This window comes from Eretmochelys imbricata, chromosome 12, assembly GCF_965152235.1.
Source record: "Eretmochelys imbricata isolate rEreImb1 chromosome 12, rEreImb1.hap1, whole genome shotgun sequence".
NCBI lineage: Eukaryota > Metazoa > Chordata > Testudines > Cheloniidae > Eretmochelys > Eretmochelys imbricata.
This window is the reverse complement of record NC_135583.1, coordinates 4,963,068-4,975,652: the sequence shown is the minus strand read 5'-3', so window position 1 is coordinate 4,975,652 and position 12,585 is coordinate 4,963,068. Positions and strand designations below refer to the sequence as shown.

Sequence of the window (12,585 nt, the reverse complement as noted above, 5' to 3'; positions counted from 1 at the left end):
ATGGCCATGGAATACAAGACTAGGTGTGCAGAGTTGGCCAGGCACACAGGGAGAGAGAAAGCCAGAGGAGACTGATTAATATCTCTCAAAAAGGAAAGAAGCCTTATCTTCCTAAAAGCAGCTGCAATCCATAAGTCTCAGGATGGAACCACGGCTTTAGTTGCTGAGGACTGTTGTCATCCATACTTAGAGGAAAAGAGGCTACAAGACGCTTATAATGTGATCTGTACTGTGGAAAATTTGACATCCCCACCCCTTTATGGGAGCATTTGCAGCAGGAATGCCAAATCACTAAAATCCAGGGCTTAAGTGTCTCATACTCTCTCTCCTCAGAGCTGTCCATGAAGACACCTGCATTCGTCCGTGCTAAAGCGTATAGACCATCTCCCTTACTGTCAACCCCATGGACCCTGAAAACTGCTGCTTCCAAGTAAGTGTGAACCCACACTCCACAGTAGTCAGGCAGAGCTGGAAGCTGGTGTAGCTGCCAAGACCAGACTCCAGGGGATTATTCCCTTGCCAATCACCCTTGGAGCTCTGTGAACTGTTAGGTGCTGCTTCAGTGGTGCCAGGGAGCAAGGGACCCTGAACTCTGACTTTGGCAAGTGGGTAAAGGCAGCTATTGAGCAGCTGTTAATAAATATTCTCTCAGGGCAGGTCTCAGGCCGCAAGCCCTTTCAGTGAGCACTCATTGAACTCTCTCCTTTCCTGAAGGCTCTTCATAGTGTGGAGGCAAATCAGGGGTACTGGATTGCATCTGCTAATGCAGTGCTACAGTAATACATAGTCATAGAATCACAGAAGGTTAGGGTTGGAAGGGACCTCAGGAGGTCATCTAGTCCAACCCCCTGCTTGAAGCAGGACTAATCCCCAATTTTTGCCCCAGATCCCTAAATGGCCCCCTCAAGGATTGAACTCACAACCCTGGGTTTAGCAGGCCAATGCTCAAACCACTGAGCTATCACCCCCCCGCCCCCCATAGTAAATAGCAATAGCCCAAAATTGGAACCCTGAGATCCTGGCAAGGCAAGGCAAGATGCAAGTCCCTTTATCGTGTTAAATGAACTGTGGTGTTTTGGATTTTGAAAGCCACTGTCCACTATTGCCCAGTGACTAGTGCACTTCCCAGTACACAGTGTGGGCTGTACCTGACTGGAGGCACAAAAGTCACCTCTGCCCTGGATCACTCTAAACCAGTCAGGTTAATGGCTGATACCACCTGGCCAGCCATGTGCTTCATCAGAGCCGGCAATAAGAGGTTCTTCTGCCCCTGGAGTTCAGTCTCTCCAGCCCCAGGACTATCTGGGCTTTGTCCGGCTTCTCCAGTGATATGGCGGAGGGTGATATTGTAAGCACTCATATTGGACGCTGCTCTGAACGGAGATGGCAAAGGATGCATCACAGCTTGGGTTGGCCGTGCTCATTCTGCGTTACAGGATATGGTGAAGGATTGGTCAGTAGAAAAGCACAGTAATGTGTGACACAATGCAGAACCTCAGCCAGCGAAACCAGCAGGTGCCTGTTTCACATCCAGAGAGAGCGTGGGAGTTTGGTGGTGCAGATGGCCAGTGTAAGAGCCACAGCGCTTGTGTTATGCCACCAGGGAATCCCCTTCTGTTGGTGCAACCCTCCCATGACCAGCTACTCTGTCTTTAGGGCCATGATCTGCAGGATTGGGGGCAAAGTGCCTTTCACAGAATCATAGAAATGTAGGACTGTAAGGGAACTCGAGAGGTCATCATGTCCAGCCCCTTGCACTGAGGCAGGAGCAAGTAAACCTAGACCATCCCTGACAGTTTTGTCCAATCTGTTCTTAAAAACCTCCAGTGTTGGGGATTCCACAACCGCCTGGGGAAGCCTATTGCAGAGTTTAACTACCCTGAGAGTTAGAAAGCTTTTCCCAATATCTAATCTAAATCTCCCTTGCTACAGATTACTTTTTGTCCTACCTTCTGTGGATCAATTGATCACTGTCCTCTTTATAACAGCCCTTAATATATTTGAAGACTGTTATTGCATCCCCCCCCCCGTGTTCTTTTCTCAAGACTAAATATGCCTGCTAAGAAGAGGACCTACCTTTGTCTTTCTTTTGTTCCTAATGTATTTAAATAACCATTTCTTACTGCCTTTTATGTCTCTTGCTAGGTGTAACTCATTTTGTGCCTTGGCCTTTCTGATTTTGTCCCCACATGCTTCTGCTATTCTTTGTACTTCACCTTATCAACTTGTCCATGCTACCACTTTTTGTGGGATTCCTTTTTTATAGTCAGGTCGTTAAAGAGCTCTTGATGGAGCCATATTGGCCTCTTACTATTCTTCTTCTTTCCTTCACATCAGGATAGTTTGTTGTACCTTTAATATTGTCTCTTTGAGAAACTGCCAGCTTTCCTGGTCTTTTCCCTTAGATTTTGTTCCCATGGTACCTTACCTACCAGGTCTCTGAGTTTGCTAAAATCTGCTTTTTTGAAGTCCATTGTCCTTACCCTGCTGCTCTCACTCCTTCCTTTCTTTAGAATAATAAAATTAGACTGTTCTCAGTGGTAGCTGATGACAGAACAAGGAGTAATGGTCTCAAGTTACAGTGGGGGAGGTTTAGGTTGGATATTAGGAAAAACTTTTCACTAGGAGGGTGATGAAACACTGGAATGCGTTACCTAGGGAGGTGGTGGAATCTCCTTCCTTAGATATTTTTAAGGTCAGGCTTGACAAAGCCCTGGCTGGGATGATTTAGTTGGGGATTGGTCCTGCTTTGAGCAGGGGGTTGGACTAAATGACCTCCTGAGGTCCCTTCCAACCCTGATATTCTATGATTCTATGATCATAAGCCTAGCCCTGCATGGTCATTTTCACTCAAACTGCCTTCCACCTTCAGATTTGCAACCAATTTCTCCCTTGGTCAGAATCACATCTAAAGGGCTGAGCCCTGGTTACTTCCTCCACCTTCTGAAACAAGTTGTCCCCAGTACATCCCAAAAACTTGTGTTTTGTTACATTACTTTTCTAGCGGATGTCTGGAAAGTTAGTCCCGCTTTACCACCAGGTCTTACATTTTGCATATTTCTGTTGTTTGTTTTAGAAATACTGCATCCATTTCTTCCTCCTGATTTGGTGATCTATAGTAGACCCCTATCATGATGTCACTCTGTTGTCGTTCCCCCCTTTTATCGCCACCAGAGGCTTTCAGCTGGTCTGCTTCTCCCCTCCTTCTGGACCTCAGAACAAGTGTCTATATTCTTGATGTACAATGCGACACCTCCACCCTTTTTTCCCCTGCCTCTTTTTCCTGAACAAGCTTTACCCCTCCAGACCAATATTCCAGTCATGAGATTTATCCCCCAAGTCAGTGATGCCAATTAAGTCATAACTTAGTTTGTGTACAGATCTCGAAGATCTGTGCAGATTCGCTCACTGTTTCCCCTCTGACACTATTGTAATTGTCCATTTCCCCACCACCTACACACACACATCTAGCCCTTTGTTAAGGTTGCCTTTTTTTATAGTTACCTGCCCCTTGGATCCTAGTTTAAAGCCATCCCCACTAGGTTGGCAATTGGTGTCCAAAGATGCTCTTCTCCTTCTTGGTCAGGTGGACCCCAACTCTTTCCAGCAGTCCTTCCCAAAACAGCATTCCATGGTCAAGATAGCCAAAGCCCTCCCATCTACACCATCTGTGCAGCCTTGCATTCATGTCTAGGGTGCATGTGTCCCTACCTGGGCCCTTATCCTCAACCAAGAGGATGGACAAAAATGCTGCCTGTGCCCTTGACTCCATCAGCTTCACTTCCGGAGCCTGGTGGTCACTGCTGATCTGCTCAGGGTCGGACCTGGCAAGTGTCATTAGTGCTCACATAGATGAGCAGCATGCGGTAGTGGTCAGAGGGAATCCCAAAGCATTTCAACCCCTGACCTCCCCCACGAGTCAGGCGTGCATATCCCCATTTGACAGATGGGTATACTGGGACACAGGGGCAGTAACTTGCCCAAGATCACATATGTTAGAACCAAGGCGTCCTTTTTCCATCTTCATACCCCTGCTTCTTCACATACTTCATTCATCTATGGGGCTGATCTGTTTCCAGCTGCCTATACCATCCATTTGTACAGTCCTGCTAGAGTAGGGGTTCTGAAACTGGGGGTTGGGACCGTTGAGGGGGTCGTGAGGTTATTACATGGGGGGGTTGTGAGCTGTCGGCCTCCACCCCAAACCCCACTTTGCCTCCAGCATTTATAATAGTGTTAAATATATTAAGAAGTGTTTTTAATTGATAGCGGGGGGTCACAGACAATGGCTTGCAATGTGAAAGGGGTCACCAGGACAAAAGTCTGAGAACCCCTGAGCTGGAGCTCTGACCAAAGACCATGCAGATGGGGTGAAGGGCGAGTCCGATAGACATTGTGTGCAGGGTCTCTGGGAGGACTGGACTGAGACTCCGGAGTCCTGGATTCTACCCTCTGCTCTGTCACTGCTGGGTGACCCTGGCCCCTCTCAGTGTCTCCTTTTCCCCTCTGTAAAACGGGAACAGTGATACTGGCTAACTCTGTAACGTGCTTTGGGCTCTACAGATGAGAAGTGCAGTAGCATTGCTAGGTGGTAGTCGTAATAACACACACTTGGACTGGGGCTTCTGTTCCACAGAGGAAGGTTACCATTAAGAGGATCCTTCTGCAGAGCGGTACAGGACAGTGTCTCAGTGTAAGAGCATTATGATACTTAAAATAAGCAACTTATGAGCTCTGTTGGGGGCGGAATAGCTAGGAGAAAAATGCCCCTTTTGCCATTACTGAAGATGGTCAAACTACTCCAAAGGCAATCCTGTAAGATCTAGGATTCCCTTTGGGTCTTGGTCTTCCTGCTTCCTCCATCCACTCCTCACCTGTTAACTTTTGTCAACTGGCAAAAATGTGGCTAAGTGAGTCTTGAGGCCCTCATCTGAGTGTGCAGAGCTGGCTTGCAGAGCTACCCAGCTTCCCACACTGCTGTGGGATTGGATGCACAAGTGGTGACTTGGCCCCAGAACAGTTTCTGCGCATTTGTAGTTCCCCCCTTGCATAGTTCTGCTGACGGTGCCTGCAAACCAGCCCCACAGATGTACATACCCAGTCCCGAAATCCTGGCCCTAGCCGTAACTCTCCCAAAGGTGCTGTAATACTGCAGGAGAGTCTCGCAAAGGGGGCGAGTCCTCTGGCTCTTCCAGCCTTCCGAGAGAGCAGACAGAACGGCCCTAGGGCATGCCAGGACTGGCCCTTCTTTGTGTTCAGTTGTGGGTTCCTCTGCCAGAACTCATTTGTGCTCTCACTTCTCTTCCACCCACTCTGCCTGCTTGTTTGGTTTGCTTAGTGCTTTGTTTCCTGGCAGGTTTCCCCCAAAGCCTCCCCTGGCTCAACAGGCTGCAAAGAGAACAGCGATGGCTCCCAGGAGAAAGCGAGAGCCTGCACTACCCAGCAGCTTGGTGAAGAAGATCTTTAGCCATTATGTGAAAGTGCCGGTGGCCAGAGATGCATTTAAGGTTGTTGAGAAGTGGTGAGTAGCAGCAAACTCCTCTGCTCCCCAGCCCCCGTTACCTGCCCGCAGACCTGCTGTCCTGTAGCCCTTTCCAGCTAAGTAGAGGAAGGCGTGGCAGGAAGGGGCTGCCATGCGGTGAGAGAGAGGAGGCAGACTACATTCTCAACACAGACCTGGCCTGTCCATAAGCACTGTTTGGGGGGGTGCAGTGCTCAGCACCCCATGCTGCTGTGCAGGAGCCTTGGGTTTAGGGCCCGAGGTCTCCGTGTAAACCAGCCATATTTGTGTTACTTGGGTATCTTTCTTCTAATAGTGGTGCAGAGGGGCTGGCAGGAATCTGGCTGTGGAACATGTCAGTGAGTGTGAAACTGGGCGTGGTGAAGGGCAGGGCTTTGTGTGGTGCAGAACACCCCAGGAGAGCTGTTCCAGCTCAGTGCAGCGGTGTATTCTACCATTTACCAATCCCCACAGCTCTGGAGCTTTCTGATTGTCCTTGGGGTGGGGCCCCTCGCACCTCTCCATTCCTGGAAGGCAGCAACCTGTGTTGTGATTAGTTGCAGCGTAGATAGCCCTGGAGAAAGGGCTGAGGAGGAGGATGCGGCAGCTTTTGTGTTCTGCTGATTAACTTCTCTCCTCCCCTCCCCTCCAGCGTGGAGGTGTACTTCAGGCAGCTCAGTAACGACTTGGAGGCTTACACCATGCATGCCAGGAGGAAGACTGTGGAGGAAGCTGACCTGGAGCTCCTCATGAGAAGGTAGGGTGGAGTTTATTCTATTATGTTGGTCACATGAAAGAGAAGTGCAAACAAATTTGCTCATGGGAGCATTTCAAAAGCTCCCAAGGGGTGAAGCATCTCTCACTGACAAGTGGTTAGGGAGAGAGGGTGGGTGAAGAGGATACAACCCCAGCCGGCATCTTGGAGCCCCAGGCTGGGGTGGGAGCCCATTCTCAGACTAGAAACTAGTTCGTGACAGACTTTAACTCTGATCTAACCCTTTGACCAGCAAGGTACTGATCCCCTCTCTGCTTTTAGTCCCCTGTGGCATCCCTGGCATATGCTCCTGGCTGTAACACCTTCTGGAGCTATAGGACAGTTTCCAGTGTTCCCTGTATTTGGCACTGCCTGGCATCCTCAGAGTTAAGTCAGAATTTAGGGCAGTTCACTTGTAATATCAGTGTTCTCTGTAAATATTGGTATCCAAGGAGTGTCTAGATTCCTGCCTCTGCAAGCGTGGGCCCTGCAGGAAACGAAGAAGCTAGCTCACCCATTGTATCTAGCCAAGGATTCCAACACTCAACCTTGTTGTCTCTGTTCCTAACACAGCGCTTTGGTGGTGGTGCATGTTAACATAACCGTTACATACAGTCTATTGCTCTGCTCAGAAACTGCATGAGTAGAATTTGTGAAGCACTCAGTTTATTCAGGTTTGCACAGTTATGTAGCTTCTTGACAAGGGTGTTAGGCTTCCCCTTTTTGGGAAATGACTAAAATCTGCAGTGGGAGTAATGCTGCTTACCTGCGGCTCAGACAGCCCCCAGCCAACAACTGCTGCTTGATCATTCACTTTAATCCTCACAGCCTGTGAATTCTGGGCCGAGGAGCACGCTGTTGAAAGCTGGCTGTTGAAAGCTTGAGCATTCACTGGCTGCTGAAGCTGTTGGCAATGTCCTTGCCATGCCCAAAGCCTAGGAGAACCTTGACAAACCCTTCCTATATTCTGAGGCTCTTGTCTAGCCAAAAAGCTGGGGTAGCTCTGAAGCCACCCAAATCATTATCCTACTGTCTCCTTGAAAAGCCCCGCGCTCATTTCCATTCCAGGGATTCCCCAGGACGTGACAATTCATTCAAGGCTACAATTGCATTTGTGTCTAAAATGGGACTAACATTGGTTCTTCCAGAGTTTATCGGTCAGACTCCTAGAAGATACATTCCTGTCCCTCTGGCTGAGAAGTGTGTTAGAATTAGTGTGAACTGGCTGAGGTCCCATCAGGGGACTTTGGCCAGTGGTGGGAACTCTGCATGTGGAGTCCTGTGTTTGCACTTCAGAATAGTTTGCTGTATTATGTACACCTCCTCAGCTCTGGTTAAGGAACTGTTCTTGGCTCATAACTGAGAGAACAAAATTTCATCCCCCTCCCCTGGACTGGGGGAATTGACAGCCACTTGCTGCCCTCTACAAGTAGGACACTGTGCTCCAGCCAGTTCTGTAAAAGCCTTCCTTGTAGAAAAGTGAGGTTGGGTAAGAACTCCTCTGCTCGCTGGGGCTGAGGACATCTGGCACACCCATGCTTGCTGTAACTGGGTGTAAGTGTGACCGTGTCTGGCCTTAGCACCGCACAGGCAGCGGTGGGATCTGTATTTCCATTATTAACAGGGTAAAATGTCCTCTTTGAGCAAACCCCCAAGGGGATTTGGGTACAGATCTTGTCAGGGTAGTCTGATTAAATGGACCACACTGTTTATTCTCTTTCCCCTCGCCTCTTCAATCGAAGACAAGGGCTGGTGACAGACAAGATGCCTCTACATGTGCTGATAGAGCGCCACCTTCCTCTGGAGTACAGGAAGCTACTGATTCCAGTTGCCACGAGTGGAAATAAAGTGATCCCTTACAAATAGATGTGTGCTGCCTCCGGCCTGCCTCAGATGCGTGGGAACTTAACACCACAGCAGAGACTGGCTTTAAGCTGCTTCACGGGACCTGTCCGATTCCCTGCGGCAGTTGTACATTAGAAACTGAGTCAGGCCTAAGGGTGTTGAATAGCCAGCGGAGGTTATTCTCTTGGATTGACCCTCTGAGTTCACTGACGCTCACTGGATCTCCTACGTGAACAGTGGAGCCCTCCCACGGATGGAAATGACCTCCCTGTGCTGTGCCGCATCACACGCCCGTGCAGCTGAGCTGCTTTGTCTCCTAATGTGTAAATGTCAATAAAAGGTGGGTGTTTTGCAGCACCCGGGTGCTGTGTGTTCCAAGGAACTGCTAGTCCCTTACATGGTCACCCCTTCTGGTGCACAGCATGTCCTGCTCCCCGCAGCCTCTTCGCTCTGCTCATGCTCTTCATAGGAACTGGCTGGCTGCTAGTAGAAGGTGTTTTAGGTGGAATCTTTATTTGCTCTTTAATCCTTGCTGTACTGACAAGCGGATCACTTGGCAGATACACCAGGGTATCCATCTAGAGCAGTGGTTTTCAAACTTTTTTTCTGGGGACCCAGTTGAAGAAAATTGATGCCCACAACCCAAGGAGCTGGGGATGAGGGTCTTGGGGTGTGGGAGGGGCTCAGGGCTGGGCCAGAGGGCTGCAGAGTGGGGCCAGGAATGAAGGGTTCAGGGTCAGGGAGGGGCTCTGGGCTGGCGCAGGGGATTGGAGCACGGACGTACCTCTGGCAAGTCCTAGTCAGCAGCGCAGCAGGGGTCCAGAGGCAGGCTTCCCGCCCATCCTCGGACCGCGCTGCGCCCCTGAAGCGGCCAGCAGCGGGTCCAGCTCCTAGGTGGAGGTGTGCAAGTAGCTCCACGTGGCTCTCACCCGCAGGCTCTGCTGCCCCACGCCCAGGCCAATGGGAGTGCAGAACTGGAGTTCAGGGCGGGGGCAGCGCGCAGAGCCCTGTGGCCCCCTGCTCAGAAGCCGGACCTGCTGCTGGCCACTTCCGGGGCTCAGGATGGCGTCAGAACAGGTAGCTGGGCAGCACCGCAGACAGGACTTTTAACGTCCCAGTCGGCGGTGCTGCCCAGAGCCGCCCTGCACCTTACCTGCTGCAACCCAGTCCTGGGTCGTGACTCACGTGTTGAAAAATACTGATCTAGAGCAGCTGAGTAATTGGTGTTTCCAGCTTCCCCTGAAAACAATCAGAACCTTCATGTCCCAAGACCATTAGCAGATAGAGATGGTTTCACCTTAGTAGTCAGCTGGCCTTAGGACTGCTGCCCCTGGCTCCTCACTCAGCTATCCTGGCAGCTAATGCATGGGCTCTTCCACAGCCAGACCAACTCTTGCGGGTCCCTGGACAAGTAGGGCCAACAGCCTTCAGCAGACAGCAGGGGCTTATGGCATTGGCATGAGGAAGGGGTCTCGTACCATGGGGTGAGGGTAAGCCAGGGCTAAGTCCCAGCTAAGAATCTGTGTTGCTCTGCCTCCTGCAGCCAGAAGCAATGCTTCATAGCAGCTTGGAACTCAGCCAGTGTCCTGACAGTTAAATAAACAAAAGATTTTAGGCACAGACTGACCTCCAAAGTTGTCAGATTGTAATTGGAGAGAAGAGGACAGAGGAAATCTACGTTCTGAATATCCAGAAGCTATTTTAAACCTAGACTTATTAACACTACAAATAAATATGAACAGATCTTGTTGATTCCGCTGCATGGTGTGTTAACGTAGGACTGCTCTCTATCCTGTATGCCCCGTGTCTTCTCTAGCCCAGTACTAGGTGCCTTCAGTGATGGAGCTCACCCATATCTGTTAGAGACTGATTACAATTCAGTGAAATGCTCCTTGATAGTCACTGAATTCCACCCCACTGTGCCTAGTTCCACCCGCTCACACCACACTCACCATTATTCTCCTGTCAAGGGGTTTCCAGACTTATTTCCACCTACTGCAGTAGTTTGGTTTCTAGCTACGCTATGCTGTATTGTTGCTTTCCCTGCTCAGTATAGACTTTTCCTGGTGTGGAGATGCACAGACCGCATGCAGTATTCCAGGTGTAAGAACTTCACAGAAGCATGCAGCATACCCCCTACCCTAATCCAGCTAGGTTGTGGGGCCTCTGCACCCCAACTTTTCTGGGGCTCTTCTTGCTGACATTCCACTTCATGCTTGCACCCCTAACTGGTGTTTGTTACTTCAGCTAGAGATCTCCTGCCATTTCAGCTTTCCCCATCCCTCCCATCCAATGTGTGGTAGGAGGAAGGGAAGAAGCCCGATGTTTATATTCTGGCAGGGTGACTCTTAATTCTAAGTTGCTAGGTGGTGGAGTAAACAAGCTAACTGCCATAGAGCTGCTTTCCTGATCTCTGACATTTGGCCCAAAGCAGCAGAGGGCTCAGGGAATTCTGAGAGGACCAGCCCTGAGTGGGCACACACTGGTAAGGATTAGTGAATGGCTGTGCAAAGTTACCCATACCACCTTGGCCCTTTCCTTTGGGGCTGGAGTCCTAGGGCTTGTCCCCAGGGCCACTTGTCCAGTTATACCTGTCAAGCTAGACTGGGGACTCTCTTAATTTGGGATGAGAGGGACTTTTTGGGGTTTAGCTTAAACCACTTCCAAACTGCCCAAACCTCATTGAAAAAGGCACTCTCCCCCTGGAATAAGTGTCCCCACAGCGTTCCAGCTGTATTACTGAAGCAGTTTAAATTCACACCCTACCTTACAGCAGGATCACTCCCCCCTGTAGCCAAGCCCTTCTTTAGAAATCTTGCTCTTGTGAAAACTTGCCTGACTTCTCAAAATGAGGAAACAGGAGTAGTGGGGTCTTTTAAACAGTGCGGGTCTAATTTTCCAGGCTGTTGAGACCAGCACCCCAGCCTTGGGCTTTAAGGAGGGCTTAAAGGTCTCAGCAGCTGTGATGATCAAGTGAGTAGTGGAGTGTTCATGAAAATTGACACTGACATCCCTAGAGACTAGCGGTCCCTGGCCTCCAGCTTGCTTTGGAGGGATGAGCTGCCTCTGCTGGGACTGCAGACAGGATGCCAAGTGAACCCTGCTCCCAGAGAGAACTGAAATTAAACTATTTACATAGGCCACTGAGCTGCGTAGGAACTCTCATCTGCTTGAGCTGGCTGCACTACTGATGATACAAATCAATCAAGCCTCTCTGCTGTTAACGATCAGTCAGCCTGTAAACAAACTCAGTGCAGTAGCCCCTCCGAGTACCCTTTTGTAAAGCTAGACACAAGTATTTAGCTGAGTACATAAGGGGTGAGGGGAGCCCTTTAACAATAATTGTAGGCCTCTGTCTCTCCCCGTTCTGAGAGGCTTGGGTAGATCTCTTCAGGAAGGGGGCCTATTCGTTTTGTGTCTCCAGCCAGCAGTCTCTCAACCACTGTGTCCACAGCCAGAGAGCCAGTCTGATCCCACTGTTCTTTTGAGGCCTGGAATGCCAGGCAAATGTAGGCGTCCAGTGTTAGGTCATCAATAGCAGGATCAATGGCACCGAAGGCTGTCTTCAGATCGTCCACTTTCACCTCCCTGTGTACAAAAGCAAGCCAAACAATACTCTGATGTCTGACCCAGGAAATCCTTGTAGATTAATGCAGCATTGGGAATCTACACCCATCTCCTGGGGAGCAAGGACCCCTCCCATGCTTCCCCCTCTGCCCTCTCCTGCAGCCTATGTTCTGTATTACTGTGTTGCAAAGTCAAGCTCTCAAATGTTCGGAATTGCCAGAATTATGACTGACTGCTTGACCTTAATCCAGCCCCCTTGTGTGGCTACAGCGTGACAGTCTAACTACTCATAGCTCATGCTATTTCCTGTCTCCATTTTGTGCACACGGTGGACGGTGCTCAGGGGATGAGCAGCTATTCAATATTTTGTTTGGCCCTGGGAATTTACTGACTGCCACTCTTCAACCTGCTTCGAAGACAGAGCCATTACTTTTCTCATGGGATTTACAGTGTCAGAACTTCACCATCTCTGATTTTCACAACAAGCTGGGAGGGGAGAGGGTGGTATTTACCCCACTGTCAGAGGGGGAGCTAGGGCACAGAGATGAAGGTCAAATGTCACTAATTTTAGGTTCCCAATTTGAGTCACTTAGGACCTACTTTGTCTTTATATGGCACTTGCTATGTTCAGCACACAACTCACATTGATGGCAGTTGCACTGGAGTGCTCAGCTCTTCTGGAAATCAGATCCAGCAGCACATAGGAACTCCTCTCTGGCGGAGATAGGGCTGGACTTCAGTTCTCCAGGGCAACGTTCAATTGCCTTCACCATGAGACCATCCTGTCTCTTCCTGCAATCCCCTGCCTCATTCACTGCACACCTGCCAACTTCTGCAACCGGTGAACCAGGGGTCCCACAGACAACAGCCTCTTTTACTACACAGCCCTGATTCATCCCCAGAGCAAGTCCATTCTGTG

At 49.8% G+C, this 12,585-nt stretch overlaps 2 protein-coding genes across 3 annotated transcripts in view; one reads left to right on the top strand and one right to left on the bottom strand.

Annotated features, from left to right (window-relative positions):
- Positions 1 to 9,995, top strand: part of CENPT (centromere protein T) — a 39,562-nt gene extending 29,567 nt beyond the window's left edge. For both annotated transcript variants that reach the window (XM_077831093.1, XM_077831092.1), the window contains 4 exons: positions 334 to 430; positions 5,357 to 5,521; positions 6,153 to 6,257; positions 7,997 to 9,995. In XM_077831093.1, the coding sequence (XP_077687219.1) occupies positions 334 to 430; positions 5,357 to 5,521; positions 6,153 to 6,257; positions 7,997 to 8,120 (491 nt within the window). In that variant the 3' untranslated portion in view covers positions 8,121 to 9,995. The remainder of the gene's footprint in view (positions 1 to 333; positions 431 to 5,356; positions 5,522 to 6,152; positions 6,258 to 7,996) is intronic.
- Positions 9,996 to 11,431: 1,436 nt separating this feature from the next.
- The window catches only part of TSNAXIP1 (translin associated factor X interacting protein 1), a 42,803-nt gene continuing 41,649 nt past the window's right edge, over positions 11,432 to 12,585 (bottom strand). The window contains exon 16 of the mRNA XM_077831094.1: positions 11,432 to 11,687. Within this exon, the coding sequence (XP_077687220.1) occupies positions 11,432 to 11,687 (256 nt within the window). The remainder of the gene's footprint in view (positions 11,688 to 12,585) is intronic.